Below are 23,763 nucleotides of genomic sequence, written 5' to 3'. Positions count from 1 at the left end.
GGGGCTGGGAGCTAAGGGAAAAAAATATTGACATCTTTGGTGTAGAAATTATACTTCCAAAGGAAGGGGTGAAAATCCTTTAACACAGAGAAAAATAAAATTTCCACAAAACTAGAAAAAAATTTTTTAAAGAGGAAAAGTTTAATGCCCTTGAAAACAGAGAACAATTCACAGACAAGGGTGCCAGACCAAGTGAGAAGACACAATCAGAGATATTTTTCAGACAGAGCTTATACTTTAGTCAAAGAAAAAGGACTGTTTTCAGCTATTCGATGAAAATTGTCACCACTTCAACTCCTTTTCATTACCAGTAAGAAAAAGCAGAAATGAGCAGCCTCCTGAGAGAGGGAGAAGATGTTTTGGGCTCCAATCTCATGTGTGGTCTGGGGCAAGTTTGTGCTTTGATGTCCAAACCCATCAAATGCAAAGATTATGTGCTTCCCAGGTGCCTAAGAAATACCATATTCCAGGAGGTTATGAGGCTGCATTATCCAACAGAAAAAGGAGTAAGTCTAGGACCCAGTTTGGCCAATGATGACTTTGAGGAAGCATTCATTGAAATTCTATGTTGGCCATAGTTTGAAATATTTGTGACAAATGTGAAGCATGCTTGAGAAGAAGTACTAATACAATGGGAAATATAGCTGTCTAGGGCAGAGAAAACAGGTACCTATTGCTTGAGATACTTTGGGCTGTTTTTATTGCATTTCATATTGGTTGATGTATTGCTCTTGTGCCTGCAGAACTATTCTCTCCTGGATATGAGGCCACCTCCACCTGCTATGATCACTTTAAACAATTCGGTGTATTGGCAGGAATTTGAAGATACCTGTGTCTATGAGTGTCTGGATGGCAAAGACTGTCAGAGCTTCTTCTGCTGCTATGAAGAATGTAAATCAGGATCATGGAGGAAAGGGCGGATTCACATAGACATCTCGGAGCTGGACTCGTATTCCCGGGTCTTTTTCCCCACGTCGTTCCTGCTCTTTAACCTGGTCTATTGGGTTGGATACCTGTATCTTTAAGTGCTGCCCTTAGTGATCAGTGAGGAGCACTTGGTTCACATCCTTCACCTTCCATCACCCCCAGACTAGTAGTAACCAGTTGGGAATAGCAAGGAAGGTCACTGCTCACTTTATCTTTAAGTTATGAATTACCTTTCAGCAGCACAGGAAGTATCTGGCAAATATTCCTAATATGTACACATATACACATTAATTTAATTTTCGAGTGATATTCTTACTAATCCCTTACTGCATCTGTAGCTTGGTGATATTTATGAATGGTTTTGGATATTGGAAGCAGCTGCCTATTACCCTTGCAAAGAAATCTGTAAAACACAGAAGCAAATGTCTGAGAAGCTCTCTCGGGCTCTCACCTGTTATGTATCTTTCCTTCATAGGTCTTAGCACAACAGCCCAAGTGTACGGAATCCCTTTTAGCCAAGACACATTTGTGCTGGCCTCATCCCCATGCTCACAAGGCACTCAAAGTTCAAGTGCAAACTACAGTGATTTTTGATCCCGGTTTCTTCCCTCTGCAGTCTCTTTTGCTTCATCACCACCATCGTTATTAGCTAGCCTTCCCTTTTCCTAACAATCTCACCCTAGGCCTGGGAGGACTTCACAAGTCTCCATTTGAGGGGGAAAAATCATGATTTTCAAAATTCTCATGTTGCTGAATTCAAAGATATTGATTATCTCTGGATATTAGGTTATTACTTTATTCTAAACTACTGTACATCAACAGTACTTGAACTTTGGGTTCTTGGACTAGTACAACCTGAGTTCAGTGACATTTCCCCTTGAAATCTGTATTTTATTAGACCAAGGCTCAACTGCAGAGTATGTGTCTAGTTTATGTTGTTATTATGGGTTCAGTAATTGTCTTCATCTTGTGAAGAGATACCGAATGTACAAGACTTTGTCTTGAAAACATTCTAAAGTGTGAAAGAAATGTAGATAGAATTTCAAAAATTTCCTAGCAAATATTAATTTTCAAGTCAAACCAACTTTAGATGCAAAAATGGTTAATGGCAATCATCAATTATATATTTTGGTGAGTTAATATTGTTTTATACTTTGAAATATGGATACATAGCAAAATCCCAAAGAAAAAGAATCCCAAGTCAATACTCTTTTGATATTTTTATAACACAAAAAAAATTTGCTTCTTGATATTAGTTCTTTGTTAAAACTAGATGCCAGTATGACCTTCATATGACTCTTTTAAAGTTTCCCTCCATCAGTAGGAAAAACAAAAAAGACCTACCAGTTAGTTAATAATGCTTCAGAATTCTTAAAATTTTAATACCAGAATCTTTGTGCTTCTCATCTCTCTCTCTCTCTCTCTCTCTCTCTCTCTCTCTCTCTCTCTCACACACACACACACACACACACACACACACACACAGAATTACTTTTATTGGAAACAATTTATTTTTCAATTATCCATTGTGCATATCATTATTACTCAAAAAAGTGAAACATTATGTAGATAAAATATATAAAATTCTAATTTCATACAATTTACTGAATGTATACCAGAGAAAGAGTTGAAAGTAGAAGAGACCAGAAAGACTAATATTAGATATGACTGTTTATTCTTATTAACATTGGTCCATATCAAGTGAATGCAAATATATTAATATATGATCACCCAGTTTTCAAGATACTCAATCCCATTGTTCTTACTGCAAAGCTGTTTTTAGGTTTGATACTTGCTGTTTAAGCAACAAGTCGATTGACTTCTGTTTAGCAACTTTGAGTTAAAAAATAAGGTAATAAATACTTGTGGGGAAATAGGTTGAAAACAATAGTTTAAATGAAATCTCTCCTCCATTGGAGAATTAGTATCCTAGTTCTGTCAAGAATGAAGGTCACTTTTCACCCTTGGCAGACACACTCTGGAAGTGCCCTGATAAAAGAAATTCCCTGGCACACTAAATCTTTGAGTACAGAGAGCAGGCAGCACCAACATAATCCCCAATGTTACATAATTTCTAACAACATGAAAAATTTAAACCTGTTATATTTTAAAAGAAGTTCTGGAGAGAGCTAAAATTTCTAGTGAAATTTTTCTTAAGAGGAAAATAAATAACCTAAAAGCAATTTTTATAACCAGGTTTGGTCCCATGTTACTATAAAAACAATTCTACAGATGCTTCTTATCTCAAAAGCACTCAATATTTGAATGTTATTAGAAACTCTCATGACATTTTAGGTGTAGAATGTGTAGACCCATAGCCCCAGTTTTCTGAATCCAGCCATTCTCTTCCTCTCAATCTCAGCTATCCACCTGATCACAATGCAGTAGTTCATAGCTCCATGAAGGAGAACCTTCCTCTCAAGAGAGTCTAAACAGTGTTCACCTAATAGAGCATAAAATAGATTCCTGCACAGTTAGCAATCTACAAAGTCTGACTAAAAAGAACCAAAGCATCCCCTGAGAGCATACCAATGCTCATTTCTCTGCATAATTCACATACTCCACATCAGTCTCAACTCCTGAGATGAGCCTTGTCAGTCCACAATATAGGAGAGACACATGCACCTTGCTCAGGTGCAGAGCTCAGGGGCTTTCAGAGCATATACGTGTTTACTTTGGGGAAAAAAGTAGAGGAGGGGTAAGGGGCGGGGAATGAGGAGATTATGGGCATCCTCTTTAACCACTCTCCCTCACCAGGATGATTGGTTATGGAGGACATGTGGGGCACACAGACCCAAGACTGTTCCACAGAGCCTGCCCCTTGCCCTACAGTAGAATTGGTGGATATTTTGAGTGGAAGTTATCTGAGTGGTCTGCATTCCGAAGGTGCTAATGTGCTCCTCACTTTAGAAATACTCAAAATTTGAGGAGATGACAGTTCCATGCTTGGACAAGAATTGCAAATTTTTGACCACTGTGGATCAAACTTAAAACTGTGACTATCTCTCTCAAGCCACATTCTGGGTGAGGGGGATAAAGAAAAACTTACAAAGGCATTTTACACGTTAATAAAATTAGATCAAAATGCCTCTTCAGAAATTAAAAGGTTCCAACACCACAGGCCAGAAGACTCTCCAGATACTGGACAGAGAAAGACACTGTTAATATAATTTACTGTGGACTCAGCCAAAACTGCCCCCAATTTACCCAAAATATGCCTTAAAATAAAACAAAGCTCAAATATGCATCTTGTAAGATTTTCCATTTCCTGCAGTCAGCTATATTTCATTCCAGGTTTTATTTCTCTTTTATGCTTAGATGAGAAGAGGACTTCATTTCTTTATATGACAAACAGTTTTATCCTCAACTTTATATCAAATCAGTTCAATTAAAAAGTTTCTGTGGATTCTTCAATTGAGGAAATGCTTGCCCTGGATCACAAGCATTTTCATATGCTACATACGGGAAATTGGGGCCAATCTGAAAGTCAGCAACCTAGTCCTTGTGATGAGGCTGTGAATGTCCATAGAGAATCTTCACACCAACTCATTTGAACAGGCAACAGCCTGCTGCAGTAAAAATTAGTTGTGAGGCAAGTTGCTTCACAGCTCTGCAAAATGTCACGCTCTGGAAACAATGGAGGAGGGAGACCAGTAACCCCATTTCCATTGACTACTGTTTGCCACAACTGGCAAGCAACGGGCCACTCTATCCAAAGGGCTAGAATACAACACAGACAAACCTCTACTTCCTCAGTCATTTTAATCTTGGCTGCCAAACTGAACACTTTTGTGTTTTCCTTTGAGAATGAAAAAATAATAACTGGTCTCCAACCATTATTCTTACAACCTTATAAATTCAATGTTTTCAAGGCACCAAGCATTTCAAATCCACTCTGTGATCTTGCAAAAGTTTATAAGCTTTTTTCAGAGAGTTTATAAGCTGTATACATATGAGATTTCACCTTCAATTTATATTAAAAATAGTGAATGACCTGAGACAAACATAATCTCATGTAAATACATACATGTTCAAATGTTAAACTCCATCTGTGTTTCTAAACTGTCCATTTTGGGCTTCAGAACACTACCTTTTAAAAATATTATTCAGAGATGTGTTTGGAAACAAGGGGGTAAAGAACCAGATTGTGAATACATTGTAAATGTTCAATTCATAATTTTCTGCTGGTTCTCTTTCAAATTTCCTAAATTAGAAAGTGTATAATCTGTACATATTTCTTTTTCTCAGTTTGGCCTGTAGGAAGCAGTTAGGTTTAAAGAGGTTAGAAGTACCTCCATCTTTGTTATCTGTATAATCAAACCCAAAGGACTAAAAACTAACTAACAGTTCAAGATAAATGATAAATTTCATCTCTGACTTATCTTTTAATATAAAAAATAGATTTCTATGATTACAGGGACAAAAAAAATGTATGTCCTTAGATGGTAGGGTAACAGCTTAGCCATTCTTTACTTCTGTAAAAATAAAAAGTTGTTTTGTTCTGTTTTTAATGTCTAAAACTTTTGAAGACTACAGAGTACAGCATTTCTATTTTCTGTTTCTTTAAAGTTCTTCTGATTACAAGGCAGCAATTCCAGGATAAAAGCTTTGTATACTTTTGTTAAGGTCAAAAAGGAGACTGTTTCCATTTATTTATTATTTGTTTTTTTTTTTAATTTTCAGAATGTCCTCTAGTTCAATGATACCTTGATTTTCTTATGTTGTCAAAAAGATCCCTTAATCTTCTTACTGCTATGATTACATAAGATCCCAATATTAGACCAGTTGAAATAAATCAATGCTAGTCCAATGGTCACTAATAAATTTTCCATGTTTGAGTTAATCAAATGGGTTTTTCAGATTACATTATACAGGTACATAAGCTAGAAAATAATTAGACAGACAAATTACATATTTACACACACACACCACACACACACACACACACACACTTACCACATACACACACACACCACCCAGAATAAGCACTATTTGAATATACTGTTCAGATAATTGAGGCAAATGTAAATTGCTTTGCTTGATCTATTCAGATAAGCACCTACTTTTACCACTTCATTTTTCGCATTTGTAAACACAATATAAGATTTCCCCAGTCCAGTGAGCAGACTACACAATATGAGGGTAATAACAGTTCCTGCAGGGAAGGAAGATCTTCTATAACTGCTGAACAGTTTAAATTGAATAGGCTGGAAAGAACATTGATTCTCAATAATGAAATCTCCCGGATTGAGCAAGTAGTTGCTGTATTTTCTCTCTTCTATATATTCAGGATTCCTTCTTCATTTTTCCCAGCAAAGTACACTCCTCTGGTTCTGAATCCATAGTTTCAACCAACCAAGAATGGAAAATATTTTTTAAAAGTTGCATCTGTACCAAATATATACAGACTTTCCTTGTCACTTCCTGAAGGATACAATATAACAGCTACTTTCACAGCATTTACTACATTGTAGTAGGTATTATAAGTCATCTGTGGATTATTTTAAGTATATAGAAGGATGTGTGTGTAGGTTCTATGCAAACATTACACCATTTTACGTAAGAGATTTCAGCATCCTTGGATTTGTTATCTGTGGGGGTCCTGGAATCAGTTTCCTGCAGATCTCAAAGGAAGACCATAATGTTTACATTTGCTATGACAGCCTTAGACCCCAATTTCTCCTGGTTGCCCCACCTACTGAAGTCCTATCCTGGTGAGTGATGGTTATGTACATAACACATTCAATTGGAATTTTTTTGAAATATGCTTTTCTTAGATCAGGAACCTGCAGCATGTTGATTTCAGTCCCCAAGGTATCAGACTTCTCAAAATGACAATATTGCCACTAATTCTTTTTCACAACATGATTAAAGTTCCCATTTTCCATGAAACATTTTTCCAATACACAGCAGTTGGTAAAGCAGACTGCAAGGTCAGCTGCAGGAAAATGAGTTTTAGACACTGAGCTGTCCCTTAATGGACATTGTGATAATCAGGATGGGTGATAATATGGGAAGGGATCACTCATAGGCATGACAAGGGAAGAGGGTCCACTAGCATCTTCATTGTACCTAAGACAGGCTGAGTTTTCAGTTTGGAAATCTGATGCCTCAGGCAGGGCAGGGCAGACAAATGTTCCCAGTCAGGGTGTAACTGCACTGGCTCACAAGAGTCTTCCAGGATGGCTGGAGTAGACCCCCATCAATTTCACATCTTGATTAATTGCTCATGTAATTAATAGGAAGATGGGGCTATGGCTGCCCAGAGTATTTTATTGGAAATCAAAGCTTGTTCCCTAATCTATAGAGATTTGTTGGGAAGAACAGTGTTTTATTTGAGTTTACAAAAGATGTACTGGGAACATATTAAGTCCTAACCCACTGTCAAATTCTGATTTTCAGGAACAAATGATGAGTGCTTTGATTTGGTTAGTGTTTGTTACAAGTTTTTGGTTTTTTTTTTTTAACCAAGTGTTATCCATGTTTATAAAAGGAAGGATTCGGGGGGTCAATTGTATCAATCAATGAAAAGACTTCTAAACTTCTAAACTTGTAAAGACACTTTCAATCATTCTGGATCTTCACAATGGCTAATGTTGTGCTAGTGAACAATGTTTACATGTTATTATGTTTGTACAGTTACAATACACAGAACACTTTGATGGAGTGACAAGATTGCTCGATCCTGGGTCCCAACCAACCATCAGTTTACTCACCACAATCATTGGTTTCTGGTACCCTTCCTAGGGTGGCCTAGGAAGTTAGAGAAAGGTTGAAAAAGAAAAAAGAAAAATTTCATTCTTAAGTGACTTTCAATGTAATTAAAGATAAGTAATATAATAGAAAGTGCAAATACCTTGTGGACTGAGATTTTAATTTTTTTGCCAGATAGATAGGCCAGTAGATTTTTAGATGAAATAAACTATGCTACATCACCACCACCACCACCACCACTGTTGCTTTCTAGCCCTTAGTGGTTGATTCAACACAAAGGTTGAATATCTTTTCCAATGTAGAACCAAATTTGAACTTAATTATTAAGAAAAAAATGGAAAAGCTTTATTTTTTATTTAGACTTAAGTATTAAAGAAATCACAGTCAAAAACTTTGCCTAAAACATTTTCAGACCTGCTCTTTTCTCAGTAATCCAGACTCAAGCAGAATCTGACATCATTATATATGAGAGCATTCCACCCAATTTTTTTGATACCTTCATTTTTTAAATTTCATTTGGATAATTCATTCCTCCTCTTAAAGAAAACATTTTAATTGACTTAGAACTCTCTCTTTTCCCTACAATGGATGCATCTTTGTAAATGGTAAACTTTGCTACTGAAAGGACATCACTAAGCTTCTTTTCATATCATTTGGGTCTGAACTTAATTCTCAGTAATTTATCTTGACATTTTTACTTTGAATAGAAATATACATGGGAAAATATATACTAGTGAAGTTTGTAGTATTTACGATTATATTATCTCTGTTTAGAATAACTTTTATTAAAACTTCTAAAAGACACTTTCAATCATTCTGGATCTTCACAATGGCTAATTTTGTGCTAGTGAACAATGTTTACAAGCTAATATGTTTGTACAGTTACATGTTTTTCTTTATGAGTAGCTCCTGGACAGAGCCAAAAGTTCATTTTTCATGAGTGCAGAGTCTCTGGAAGATTCTAGGAGAGTCACAGTTTTCAGGGATTGGATCTGTATATTGTTTGGAGCAAGGGGCCATCTTGTGTTTACATGCAGTGATGTGTGTATTTGTGTCTGTATGTACAGTGGTAAAACTGGACAACTTATTAACGTGTGTATTACTCTACCCCCACCCCAAATTTAGTTGAAACAAGTAGAATGGAGCACAGTTTCCTAGTGATAGCATATTAGCTTATTAAGCCTCTGGTTAAGACAAAAAAAAAAAAAAGGAAGGAAAGGAGACAGAGAGAGAGAAAACGACAATCTTTAGATTTACTGAAAATGTGGGATCACATTCTTTGTTTAAAAAAAAAATCAAGCTTTTATACTTGGTCAAAAGTTGCTCTGGAATCCAAACAGGCCTGTCTCATTTTAAGAGCACTTGAGCATCACCATTTTTACTTGGATGCACATCTGGGCCATTCCTTGGTCGTTTGTGCATCATGGACAGGTTTAACTGATAAGCTAAAAGTAGTTCTCAAGATTCAGATGGCAAATAGCCATCATCACACTGTTTAGGAAGCTGCATTCACAGATGACATACGTAGCATCAGGTCTGGCTTGAACCTTGCCATGTGTAGGAATCTGCCACAGTGCACGCGGAGGATCCTCTCTCTGTGAAGCTTGTATGGGCAGTGAAATCAAAACTATCAGGGGTCTTGGGAGATGCGGCAGGCAGAAAAGGATAGCAGAGGGGCGCAGGTCCGCTCTCTGTTCTATGGAATCCTTCCTGCCAGGAAAGTCTTTGTCCAGGTGAGATGAAGGTGTAGGGATTCCAGAACCTGAAAGCATTTTGGAACTGGCTCTGAGCATCCGATCCAGATGCGCTTGGCCCCTAAGAGGGGAGACCTGCCCTGCCTAAGTGCGTGGGTCTGGCCCCAACCATACAAACGGGTGGAGGCTGGATCAAGGTCCCTGCCTTCACCAAGTGGCCTCCAACAACCCTCGTTCTCCCGTTGTCCCGCGAGGGCTTGGAGGCCCTGGCTCTGGGTGGTCGGGCCGTCTCAGGCGGTTCCGAAGTCCCGCTGTCCTCCTCCCCTCCAAAGAGGACCTGAACCCCGCTATCCGTGCTACTCGTGGTGTCCTAGTGAAACGAGGGCGCAAACGCGCCCGACGTGCCTTGGCGACCTGGGCGGCACCGCGCCCTGCTTCGCGCGTCCAGTCCCCGCCGTGCCCTCCGGGCCATGCCCTGCCTGGAGCCAGCTGGGCCTCGTGGCTGAGCTGCCCTCTGTATTTGTATTTGGATTCCTACGTTTGTACTTCTACTACAAATAAATGCACATGTTGTCAGAAATACTGAAAGTGTGTGTCTTTCTGGTTTGGGTAGATGACCAAGAGCAGTGGCTGGGGTCAAGGTCAGAGAGGTCTGCTTGTAATCCTACCTCCCTTGGAGGAGAGTGGCACCGAAGGCCTTGCTCAGATGCTCACCTCTGAGGAGCTTGACCTAGGGACGGATTATGGGGGTTCCTCTGGCTGAAAGCTTAGACATCGCCATTTTCCAAGGGAAGCTCATTCCTCCACTCCTGCAAAAGCCCATAAACATGACCCTCACTCCACCTATGGAAAACAGGACACCCCAGTCTAGCCAAGTCACACAGCTGGTCCCAAACTCTAAGTTCAATGCACAATTGAATTAAATAAGGAAGGTAGGAAAGGGGGACTATGAGACATTTTTTGCCACCTCTACTTGCTTCTATCCAAGCCAAGACCTACAAGAAGCCACTTCCCAGGCATACAAGACATTGGGTTTATAGGCATTAATTCTATCACTCTAGCCCCTACAACATCAAGGCATCAGGATCCCAAAGGCAGCTCACTTGGAGAAGGTGCTGCAACCCCACACTAAAGGAAGGGAACACCTTCGCAAAGCAGAGGTAAATTGACCACCACCGACAGCAGACATTAAAGGATTTAGGTCCTGAACTTTGGTCTATATGAATTGAACAAATTTTACTAAAAGAGAGCAATCCCAAGTCTCTTAGCTCACCCATTATGACTTGAGCACCAGAGTTGTGTTCCTCCCTGATGGGTGCTGCACTGTTCCTCAGGGATGGGTAGGAATTGGGGACTATGAGACATCTTTCGGCCATTCTATCTGCTTCTATTTATGCCAAGACCAAAGAAGCCACTTCCCAGGCATGCAAGACATCGGGTTTTTAGACATTAGTTATATTACTCCAAAGTATCTATTTTGGCGTTCTCAGCATTATTCCTTGGATCACTTCAATCTGTGCTTGAAAAATAGTGAACATTTCACTTTCACTAATCATATCCTCTTAGTAGAATTGGCAAGTTTCCCTGTTTTGTGATCAAAGCCACAGCCCCTCCAGAAATAAATCACAATAATAGTTGGCATTTATTGAAGGCTGACTTTGCACATATGGAATTAGTCCTTAGCACCTTATGGTGGAGGTACTAGTTTTGTCACCATTTAATTGATGAGAATGCTGCGACATGCTCAATAAGATAAACTTAGTAAAATACAGAAAAGAATAATTAAATGGATAGGAATATTGCTCAATGGTACGTAGATTGCATGGCATGCTCAAAGCTGAATTCAATTCACAGCACCCACCCCCCAAAATGTAAATGCTAGAAATAAGACTTCAAACACTTCAAAATTCCGTTCTTGTTGCCACATTCTGCCAGTCAGCATCTTCAAAACTTTGATACTGTGGAGTGTACTGTAGTGGATTCTTTTAATATGGTGGACATTTAATTCATTTAAAAATACTTCTGTTTGGGAAAGAACTTCCCTTTCAAAGGGATATCTTAAAAATGTGTTAAAATGGCACACTGAGGTCAACTGTGTCTGGTAGGGATCCACATAAATCAATAACAGCTACTCTAAACTATAAAAGTAATATATAGACTGTTCTCTCACTTCTGAGTTAGGAACAGGGACTTTCTCTTTCACAGAAATGGAGTGGCAGTGACTGCAGGTCATGCCCAGAGCCAGACTGTACTGATTACCTCTGCAAGTAAGGAGAGACTTCACAAAGTGGTGAGGAGATATGTGTCTCTACTCCACATTAATTCATCTTGCCTTTTCTAAAAGCCTTCAAAGACTCTCCCTCGGGCAGTAACCTCCCAAGGGACAACATTTTCAAGAATGGCACCATTCCTTCATTACCTTTGACCCAAAACATCCAAACAGAGCCCAGAAAACGCATCCTGAGATCTCTTCCCTGGGGAGGCAGCAGGCACTCTTAAGAGGTTTAAGACTTTTTTAGAAACCAGGGAATATGCATGGTAACTTATTTTAAGGGTATGAAAATGAGAAAGGGTCAGCTTTAAAGCTGATATGACTGTATTATTTATAAGGGGGTTAAATAACACAGGGAATTTGTGTTCAAGGTTCAAAGTAATGTTTAACAGTTATTCAAGTAAAATGACTATTGAAACCAGATTCTCAGTTACTTACAGCCAAAGAAATTGAGATTAGCAATTTCCTAATGCAATGTAAAGGAAAAAGTCTAAGTCTCTGGAAGATGGGTATATTGGAGGGGTTAAGCACATGCAACTAATTATCTGCCACCTGGCCACAGGACTTGGGATACCCTCCCACCTAAAGAATGTGAAAAACATTAGTGAAGAAGTCCCATCAACCACCAAAGCTCTGGCAGGCTTCAAATGATGGTGGGGAATGCCACCATGGATCTAGGATTCAGGGTTTCAATAGGAATCATGTAATCCAAGATGAGTGGGGCCAAGTGGCAGGGCCTAACCTTCAATAGCATTTCAGTGTTTAAATACCAATACTTGATCCAATCAATGGCATACAACTATACTCAACTTCTTTGTTCAGGTAAGTTGTAGTTTCCAATAATGCTGACTGTAACCCATTGGGAATCAAAGCATAGAAATAAATGACCAAAGAAACAAGTGTCAGAGGACTTTGGGCATTAACAAAGGCACATTTGTCAAAAAAAGAACTACCATATTCTGGACACTAAGCTTTTGTCTGACCTGTCCTTTCCCCCTTCCTTAGCCATACTGTGAAAGGTCAGAATAAAGCACGACTCCTGTTACCTTATGTGCCCAATGTGGAGCAGAAAACCACTGCAGTTAATTTAAGTAAAATGGCAGACATGGGCATAGGCAGGCAACCAATGTGCCTTTTAGTAAAGTAAACTAAGTGCAAGAAAAGTTTAACAACTTTATTTGAACAAATGGCAATTCATGAATCAGGCAGCTGCCAACCAGAAGTATTCATTCAGGAGCTTCATGAAGGGATGTAAAGGGGAGCTTTGATAGGACAGACAGGGAAATAAAACACAGAAAACATTTGATTGGTTGCAGTTATAACCATGCCTTATTTGGTGTATTCTGCTAGAAAGTCCCTAGCTATTTAATCATAAGTTAGAAGGCTGCTTCTGATTCATGGAGCTTAAGTTCTCTGTTTCACATAAGAACTGACCCAAGTTTCTCTTATGTTCACAAATCAAGCAAGATAAGGTCACCTGAGAGCTGGCTGGCTTCATCTGTCCGGTATTCTACAGGCCCAATCTTCATTTTAATTTACATCATCACATCAAACCTAAAAAGAACTAGCATTTGGCATTTTAAAAGCAAGAAGAAAAAGAGAACAGATCACCTGGTGACTGAAAGTGAAATTTTAAAAGAACTTAACTCCTACACATTTTTCCCCAAGGGGGCTGGGGTAATGCAACGAACCAAACAAGTGAGAAAAAAGCTGAGGGGAATAATTTTCCATAAAAGGTCTTTTAAAATGGAAATAATTAAAAAGCAGTAATCTCCAATACATTTTTCCCCTTTCATGACAAAGTTCTTTTTGCCTAATTCCTCATTTCTCCAACAGGGCTGTTGCTAAGCATGATACCTGGGGCTCTTGCTAAAGTTAAGTGCCTGAGTGATTTTTCTGGAGATTCTGATTTACTAAGTCTTAGGTAGGACCCAGGAATAGGCATTTATGAAACATTTGTGTAGCTAAGTTGGGAAGAGATAGCTTAGGGAACATTTTTAGCCCCCTCCTTTCAAAATGCAAAATAGGGATGGAACAAGGAACAAATCCATCAATTATATAAGTAAATATTTAAGACAGACAAGCAATTTGAAATTAGATTAAAGCAACTAGTCTTCTCCATGAGCAATATGGTCATGAAATTAAGCCACCTGGCCTCAAACACTGTATTTGATAAGGTAGGTTGATATAACACCTAACCTTTCAAATCTAAGCTGCTGAACATAATTTCAGTCTTCTTGCTTCACACTTCAGGGTTCATCCACAGAGAAACCAGTTCAACCCACTGTGCAGAGACTCAGGTTCTTCTCCTGTGTGACTCTCCCATTTTCTCCATGCAGCCAGTGGCTGGGAATGAGAGGCCTTCAGGGGGAAGATGTTTATGGGTGAGGCTTGAAAATGACACACATTCCATTAGCCAGAACCAAGGAATACAGTCACTTCTGGCTGACTGCAGAAGAGACTGGAAAATGTGGTCCAGCTGCATAACCGGAAAGAAGGGAGCACAGAATTTGGTGAGAGTCTCTGCCACATAGATGAATAGAAATTAAAGGGTTAAGTTTTGCAATGTAAATATCTGAAATACGTATAGCTAATAAGTATGACATGTGGTCTTCCTGGACCACTGCCAGGAGCAACACCTAACATTTTTTGGAAATGCAAACTGGGGCCCATCCCAGATCTACTGAAATAAATCTGAATTTGCAGGCACATCAAAATGTGAGAGTTACTGTTCTTGCCAATTCAAAATTGTCACCAAATAGTTGAATCTTATGATAACTTTAAAGGTCAATGGAAATAAAAAAGATTCTGATTCAATTAAAATTCGCCAGACATGTCACCTCAAATTTAACAGCAGTTGGAATAATTATCTCACATGTGCCATGATGGCGCATTTCAAATTCAGATTTACTGATTCTTGTGTGCTTCTAAAGTTCTAAGTCCTAATAATTATCTTTAAAATTCTGTAAGTGGGGGATCCAACATGGCGGCGAGAGGGGAGGCAGCGCTTTCAGTACCTCCTCAACAAAGGGGTCAGAGAGACGCATGGATACGCTTAGATATGACCTGCTGAGAAACTCCTAGCAAAATTCCACTAAAGAGAGACCGGCCGGGAATTGGAAGGATTTTTGGAGGTGACAGTCTGCGCTAGACGAGTGAATCTCCGCCACGCAGCGCAGAGGTCCAGACCCGCCAGCCGCTGCCCGCGCGACTCGGCGACTGTCGGCTGCCTGCACGCCGCCCCTGCGTCAGGGCGGATAGCCTCCCCGCCACGAAGCGCAGAGGTCCAGACCCGCCAGCCGCTGCCCGCGCGACTCGGCGACTGTCGGCTGCCTGCACGCCGCCCCTGCGTCAGGGCGGATAGCCTCCGAGGCGCAGCGCAGCAGGAGTGGTGCAGGGACTCTAGGAAGAGGTCTCTCGCCAAGCCTTCATGAAATAGCAAACCGGGAGCTGAAACCAACCAGAGACAGACCAGTCCCACCCCTCCCTTCGGACACTCTGGCAAGGAGCCTGGGGCCTGCCATAGCAGAGTGGTGACATCACCAGAGTTCCGCCGACAGAATTCCTTCCCAGCGGAATCCACATTAGCAGGTGTGTGACTCCCACCCCCTCCAGATACAAGCAGCCAGGAAACCACCGGGGGCGTGTCTGTAGGGAAGCAGAGGGGACTCCAGATCCCCACCTCCCCTTAACACCAGCGGCGACACCCAAGATCTTAGCCGCCAGTTTCTGGGGGCGTGCCCACCAAAGGGGTCCTGAAAAATTTAACTGTTGGTTCCCAGATCACCCCACCACAGCACTGGGGCTTAATTGAATGACAGAGAGGGTGTTCATCGTTCGGGATATAGGACACGCGGTGGGGCTGCAAGTGTAATCAGATCCTTGGGGAACCGCCTCTGGTGAACAGGACCTGGCTGGCTGGCTGGGAGGAGGAACAGGGGGAGGGGCCGGATAAGTGAAAGGGCTCTGGACTAACAGGATTGAGAGACTCCCAGGAGCCACCGTACAGGGATTTCTGTCAGCACATAGAGGGCAGAAGCTCAGCTCAGAGGGCACAGCTCCGCCTATTGGAAGAGAAGAAAATGGGATTCAGCCATAGAGCAGGGGATGCCAGCATGGCAGAGATCTGATGTCATCGGAGAGCGGCCGAGGAGAAAACTTCATCGGTGCCAGCGGCGACGGAAACAGTTGGTCCCCTGGTAGGGAGGGTGAGTCACAGATACCCGAGTCTCTCTCGCTTTGTCGTTGAGCCAGAGGCGAGGAGAGGGGCCGCCGCCCACTCCCGCAAGGTAGGAAGACCTGCGACCAACCTGCAGATCAGGCCCAGCGGTCTGCAGGCGTGGTAAGAGGGGCAGGGCAGAGCCACCGCCCGCGCTGGCAAGGTAAGCAGACCTGCGACAGACCTGTGGATCAGGCCCAGCGGCCTGCCAGCGTGGTACACACTCCACCCCAACTGGAGTAGGGGCAGAGCAGAGCCTTAGCCCGCGCCCAGATCAGGCCCAGCGGCTCGCCTGTGTGGTGGTCAAGTGACCCCAATTGGAGTGGGGGCGGAGCGGAACTGACACCCTTGCCCACAAGGTGGGCAGACCTGCGACCAACCTGCAGATCAGGCCTAGCGGTCCCCGGGCGTGGTAGGAGGGGCAGGGCAGAGCCTTCGCCCCCACCTGCAAGGTAGGCAGACCTGCGACAGAACAGCGGATCAGGCCCAGGGGTCCGCGGGCGTGGTAGACACCTCACACCAATTGGAGGAGGGGCAGAGCAGAGCCCCTGCCCGCACCTGCAAGGGAGAATTTTCAACTATACAAGAGCAACATAAATATATAGGGGGGGGAAAAATTTCAAAAACACAACAGTTTCACCAAGAAGAAAGAAACGCAAGCAGTATGAAAAGACAAGGAAAGAAAGGATTACAAGCAATGCAGGTCAGCTCAACTTTAGAAGAGGTAACAGCTGCAGCAGATGGAATGTCAGATAAAGAATTCAGGATATATATGCTTCAGATGATCTGGAGTATCAAGGAAGAAATTAGACAGCAAAATCAGACAATGAAAGATCACTTCGACAAGGAATTACACAAACAAATCCAGGAAGCAAAGGATCAACTATACAGGGAGATAGAGGTTATAAAAAACAAACAAACAGAAATCCTAGAAATGCAGGAAGCAATAAACCAACTTAAAAACTCAATTGAGAGTACTACCAGCAGAGTAGAACACTTAGAAGATAGAACATCAGACAATGAAGACAAAGTATTTCAACTTGAAAAGAACATAGACAGCTCAGCAAGACTGTTAAGAAACCATGAGCAGAACATCCAAGAAATATGGGATAACATTAAGAGACCAAACTTAAGAGTCATTGGGATACAGGAAGGTATAGAACTCCATACCAAAGGAATGAGCAATTTATTTAATGAAATAATACGAGAAAACTTCCCAGACTTGAAGAATGAGACAGAATCCCAAATTCTAGAAGCCTACAGGACGCCGAATGTGCAAAATTATAAGAGATCCACACCTAGACACATTATAATGAAGATGCCCAACATACAGAATAAGGAGAGAATTTTAAAAGCTACAAGAGAAAGGAAGCAGATTACATTTAGGGGCAAGCCAATCAGGATAACAGCTGATCTTTCAACACAGACTCTGAAAGCTAGAAGATCCTGGAATAACATATTTCAAACACTGAAAGAAAATGGGTTCCAACCAAGAATTGTGTATCCAGCGAAATTAAGCTTCAGGATGGAAGATGAAATTAAAACCTTCCACGACAAACAAAAGTTAAAAGAATATGCAGCTAGAAAACCATCTCTTCAAAACATCCTCAGCAAAACATTACAGGAAGAGGAAATGGAAAATAACAATGAAAACCAACAGTGGGAGGTAGGACAGTAAAGGGGGGGGAATAATCAAAGAGGAAAACAAACCATGTTTAGTAACATAAATAAACAAATATGGCTGGAACAACAACCCATATCTCAATAATAACCCTAAATGTTAATGGCTTAAACTCACCAATTAAGAGACACAGGCTAGTAGAATGGATCTCAAAACAAGACCCAACAATATGCTGCCTACAGGAGACGCATTTGATAGGAAAAGACATACATAGGCTGAAGGTGAAAGGTTGGGAAAAATCATATCACTCATATGGACTTCGGAAAAAAGCAGGAGTGTCCATACTCATATCAAATAAAATAGATTTCAAGCCAAAGTTAATCAAAAGGGATAAAGAGGGACACTACATACTGCTTAAGGGAACCATACACCAACAAGACATAACAATCATAAATATATATGCCCCAAACAATGGCGCAGCTATGTTCATCAAACAAACTCTTCTCAAGTTCAAGAGTCTAATAGACCACCATACAATAATCATGGGAGACTTCAACACACCTCTCTCGCCACTGGACAGATCTTCCAAACAAAAGTTGAATAAGGAAACTATAGAACTCAATAACACAATTAATAACCTAGACTTAATTGACATATATAGAATATACCACCCAACATCAAGCAGTTACACTTTTTTCTCAGCAGCACATGGATCCTTCTCAAAAATAGATCATATATTATGTCACAGGGCAACGCTTAGACAATATAAAGGAGTAGAGATAATACCATGCATCCTATCTGACCATAATGGAATGAAACTGAAAATCAACGATAAAAGAAGGAAGGAAAAAGCATACATCACTTGGAGAATGAACAATAGGTTACTGAATGATCAATGGGTTATAGAAGACATCAAGGAGGAAATTAAAAAATTCTTAGAGATTAATGAAAACACAGACACAACATATCGGAATCTGTGGGACACATTGAAAGCAGTTCTAAGAGGAAAATTCATTGCTTGGAGTTCATTCCTTAAAAAAAGAAAAAACCAACAAATAAATGATCTCATGCTTCATCTCAAAATCCTAGAAAAAGAAGAGCAAAACAACAGCAAAAGAAGTAGAAGGCAAGAAATAATTAAAATCAGAGCTGAAATTAATGAAATCGAAACAAAAGAAACAATTGAAAAAATTGACAAAACTAAAAGTTGGTTCTTTGAAAAAATAAACAAAATCGACAGACCCTTAGCGATGCTAGCGAAGAGAAGAAGAGAGAGAACTCAAATTACTAGCATACGGGATGAAAAAGGCAATATCACAACAGACACTTCAGAAATACAGAAGATAATCAAAAATTATTTTGAATCCTTATACTCCAATAAATTAGAAGATAGTGAAGGCATCGATAAATTTCTGAAGTCATATGATCTGCCCAGATTGAGTCAGGAGGATATAGACAACCTAAACAGACCAATATCAATCAAGGAAATAGAAGAAACCATCAAAAGACTACCAACTAAGAAAAGCCCAGGACCGGATGGGTATACAGCAGAATTTTACAAAACCTTTAAAGAGGAACTAATACCAATACTTTTCAAGCTACTTCAGGAAATAGAAAAAGAGGGAGAACTTCCAAATTCATTCTACGAGGCCAACATCACCCTGATACCTAAACCAGACAAAGACACTTCAAAGAAAGAAAACTTCAGACCAATATCTCTAATGAACCTAGATGCAAAAATCCTCAATAAAATTCTGGCGAATCGGATACAAAAACATATCAAAAAAATTGTGCACCATGATCAAGTAGGATTCATCCCTGGGATGCAAGGCTGGTTCAATATACGGAAATCAATAAATGTTATTCACCACATCAATAGACTTAAAAATAAGAACCATATGATCATCTCGATAGATGCGGAAAAAGCATTCGACAAAGTACAGCATCCCTTTATGTTCAAAACTCTAGAAAAACTAGGGATAACAGGAACATACCTCAATATTGTAAAAGCAATCTATGCTAAGCCTCAGGCTAGCATCACTCTGAATGGAGAAAAATTGAAGGCATTCCCTCTAAAATCTGGAACAAGACAGGGATGCCCTCTCTCACCACTTCTGTTCAACATAGTTCTCGAAACACTGGCCACAGCAATTAGACAGACGAAAGAAATTAAAGGCATAAAAATAGGAAAAGAAGAACTTAAATTATCACTATTTGCAGATGATATGATTCTATACCTAGCAGACCCAAAAGGCTCTACAAAGAAACTATTAGAGCTAATAAATGAATTCAGCAAAGTGGCAGGATATAAAATCAACACGCATAAATCAAAGGCATTCCTGTATATCAGCGACAAATCCTCTGAAATGGAAGTGAGGACAACCACTCCATTCAAAATATCTTCAAAAAAAATAAAATACTTGGGAATCAACCTAACAAAAGAGGTGAAAGACTTATACAATGAAAACTACAGAACCCTAAAGAGAGAAATAGAAGAAGATCTTAGAAGATGGAAAAATATACCCTGTTCATGGATAGGCAGAACTAACATCATCAAAATGGCGATATTACCAAAAGTTCTCTATAGGTTTAATGCAATGCCAATCAAAATCCCAAAGGCATTTCTTGTAGAAATAGAGAAAGCAATCATGAAATTCATATGGAAAAATAAAAGACCTAGAATAGCAAAAACAATGCTAAGCAGGAAGTGTGAATCAGGCGGTATAGCGATACCAGACTTCAAACTATACTACAGAGCAATAGTAACAAAAACAGCATGGTACTGGTACCAAAACAGGCGGGTGGACCAATGGTACAGAATAGAGGACACAGAAACCAATCCACAAAACTACAACTATCTTATATTTGATAAAGGGGCTAAAAGCATGCAATGGAGGAAGGATAGCATCTTCAACAAATGGTGCTGGGAAAACTGGAAATCCATATGCAACAAAATGAAACTGAATCCCTTTCTCTCGCCATGCACAAAAGTGAATTCAAAATGGATCAAGGAGCTTGATATCAAATCAGAGACACGCCGTCTGATAGAAGAAAAAGTTGGCTACGATCTACATACTGTGGGGTCTGGCTCCAAATTCCTCAATAGGACACCCATAGCACAAAAGTTAATAACTAGAATCAACAAATGGGACTTACTCAAACTAAAAAGTTTTTTCTCAGCTAAAGAAACAATAAGAGAGGTAAATAGAGAGCCTACATCCTGGGAACAAATCTTTACTCCTCACACTTCAGACAGAGCCCTAATATCCAGAGTATACAAAGAACTCCAAAAATTAGACAATAAGAGAACAAACAACCCAATCAACAAATGGGCCAAGGACCTGAACAGACACTTCTCAGAGGAGGACATACAATCAATCAACAAGTACATGAAAAAATGCTCACCATCTCTAGCAGTCAGAGAAATGCAAATCAAAACCACCCTAAGATACCATCTCACTCCAGTAAGATTGGCAGCCATCATGAAGTCAAACAACAACAAGTGCTGGCGAGGATATGGGGAAAAGGGTACACTTGTACATTGCTGGTGGGACTGCAAATTGGTGCAGCCAATTTGGAAAGCAGTATGGAGATTTCTTGGAAAGCTGGGAATGGAGCCACCATTTGACCCAGCTATTCCCCTTCTTGGTCTATTCCCTAAAGACCTAAAAAGAGCATGCTACAGGGACACTGCTACATCGATGTTCATAGCAGCTCAATTCACAATAGCAAGACTTTGGAACCAACCCAGATGCCCTTCAATAGACGAATGGATTAAAAAATTGTGGCATTTATACACAATGGAGTATTACTCTGCATTAAAAAATGACAAAATCATAGAATTTGCAGGGAAATGGATGGCACTAGAGCAGATTATGCTAAGTGAAGCTAGCCAATCCCTAAAAAGCAAATGCCAAATGTCTCCTTTGATATAAGGAGAGTAACTAAGAACAGAGTAGGGACGAAGAGCATGAGAAGAAGATTAACATTAAACAGAGATGAGAGGTGGGAGGGAAAGAGAGAGAAAAGGGAAATTGCATGGAAATGGAAGGAGACCCTCAGGGTTATACAAAAGAACATACAAGAGGGAATGAGGGGAAAGGGAAAAATAATACAAGGGGGAGAAATGAAGGTCAATAGGGGGGGTAGAGAGAGAAGAAGGGTGGGGAGGGGAGGGGAGGGAGGAGGGGGGATAGTAGAGGATAGGAAAGGCAGCAGAACACAACAGACACTAGTATGGCAATATGTAAATCAATGGATGTGTAATTGATGTGATTCTGCAATCTGTATATGGGCTAAAAATGGGAGTTCATAACTCACTTGAAGCAAAGTGTGAAAGATGATATATCAAGAACTATGTAATGTTTTGAACAACCAACAATAAAAAAAAAAAAAAGAAAAAAAAAAAAATTCTGTAAGTGCATGAAGAACACACAACATCAGAATTCATGAAAACAGGTCTATTTGATCTTTGAGATTGTTTTGAGGAAAAATTCAGATCAAATTCAGCCCATTAGTAACCTATACCAGTAAGTTGCAAAGCACAGGGGAAAATGGTTACATTAATTGGTGATGGGGTCAAAGTTCAGGCTTACTAAAAGTTTTGAGCACCCATGAGTGCAGACATAACTTACTTTAGTTCGCATGCCAAGTTTGGCCAAGCAGCATTGACAGCATCGCATTATTTCTTTATGGAAAATCTCTCTCATTTGTCGAGTTGCAAGCTCCCTGGCAAAGTCACTGCCACAGTACCATTAGACACAGAAGAGACGGTCTACACAGGCATGGGGAAAGAATCTCCTGGCGGATAACAGAAGGCATTCTGGTACTTCAATTGCCCTCCCTAAATAAGATTGCTTGTTTTAATTTTAAAGTACACACCAAGCATGTTCTCTAGAAAAACAAAAATTTCACTATCTTGGATACTGCAAATCTTCCTTAAAACACAGACATTAGGAAGAAGTCCAACATGGGCAGCGTGCATACAGGTGTAATAGGTTATAAGCCTGCCACGAAAAGCTGATTGCTCTTATTACTATCATCATTTTTATCATTTTCAATGCTTCCTTTAGTACTTATCTTACCTGCAAACCACCAGGAAAGTGAACATATAAAGAGGAAAAGAAATATAAATTCTTATTAATAATCAAACCTGCTAAGGCTAATAACATAAACCATGACCTAGGACCAGAATGGTCAGGGCATGAGTAAAATCAAAGACTTAGATTTCAGGATCTCATATATTTCCAAGATCTCTATGAACTTGGGCAAAAGGGTCACGATCTGGAACACATCTGACCTGCATTCTTATGAGCCCAAACTCATCACTGGTTCATTGGTGTCATATCAGCAACCAGAGACTCAGCGATCTCAATTCAAACACGTGGAAGCCAGATACAAAAAGCCTTGTAAGTATGGACCATTTCCTTTTAAAACATGATTCAGTTTTATCTGAGGAGAGGGAATACCAGCAGAATATATTGATGAAATTTGAGCTACGCTTTGACAAATAAGGGATGAGGAATTCTCTAGTAAATAAAGACAAATAAAGATACTGAAACATATAACATTTAAGAGAAGACAAGACGCGGGAGCTGAGAAAACTATAGTTTTCAAACTGTGGTCTATTGAGTTCTTGTGGGAGATGCACTGGGGAATTATACCAGCCAGGACTCAGCCTGAGGAGCTCTGTGAAGGTTTTACACAATAGGCTCCTTCTTGGACTGGAAAACTGAACAGAGAAAATTTGAGAACCAATGAAGTCATTCAAGCCTGCTTCTCAGGTCCGTGGTCCACCAATCTGATGACTGGGCAGGGAAATAACAGATACCCTGGATGTCCTTAGGACACAGCCTCTTGGGCTGAAAGCATGAAATTCATTTTGGGGGTCCTGACTTCTGCCATTGTCACTGCTATTGCTATTTAATGGGATTTGGCACCATAATTGTTTTTTTTTTTAAATGTTTTTTTCCCCTTTTCTCTTCAAATCTAAAAGTTAGATGAAGTTACCCAAAAAGCTAGGGAAAAAAATATGAACACAGAATTTGCAAATGTTAAATTCACTGAAACATTCTGTGGATTGTCTTATAAAAGAAAATACACAAATGTGCACTCACACACATGTGCACATACATGTACATATATTTCCTCCAGCCTTAGGGAAAATCTTCTTTTTCTTTGTTTTCAACTTGTGGACTCAGTGATGGAATTCAAACATCAGTGAAACCTGATAACTCTGGACACATAGCAACTATCCAAACCACTGCACTAAGAGATTTGCCCAAAACACTAGCCTGGATTCAGACATGTCCCTGGG

The 23,763-nt window shown here is 40.1% G+C and overlaps 1 protein-coding gene across 1 annotated transcript in view; it reads left to right on the top strand.

Moving 5' to 3' along the window:
* Gabrg3 (gamma-aminobutyric acid type A receptor subunit gamma3) overlaps positions 1-8,728 on the top strand; it is a 609,972-nt gene extending 601,244 nt beyond the window's left edge. The window contains exon 10 of the mRNA XM_046428836.2: positions 744-8,728. Within this exon, the coding sequence (XP_046284792.2) occupies positions 744-1,025 (282 nt within the window). The 3' untranslated portion in view covers positions 1,026-8,728. The remainder of the gene's footprint in view (positions 1-743) is intronic.
* Positions 8,729-23,763: the final 15,035 nt, after the last annotated feature.

Source organism: Marmota monax, unplaced genomic scaffold (genome assembly GCF_021218885.2).
Source record: "Marmota monax isolate L192 unplaced genomic scaffold, Marmota_monax_Labrador192_F-V1.1 WCK01_AAM20220418_F8-fsc00179, whole genome shotgun sequence".
Taxonomy (NCBI): domain Eukaryota; kingdom Metazoa; phylum Chordata; class Mammalia; order Rodentia; family Sciuridae; genus Marmota; species Marmota monax.
The sequence above is the reverse complement of the archived record's forward strand: the minus strand, read 5'-3'. Positions and strand labels throughout refer to the sequence as shown.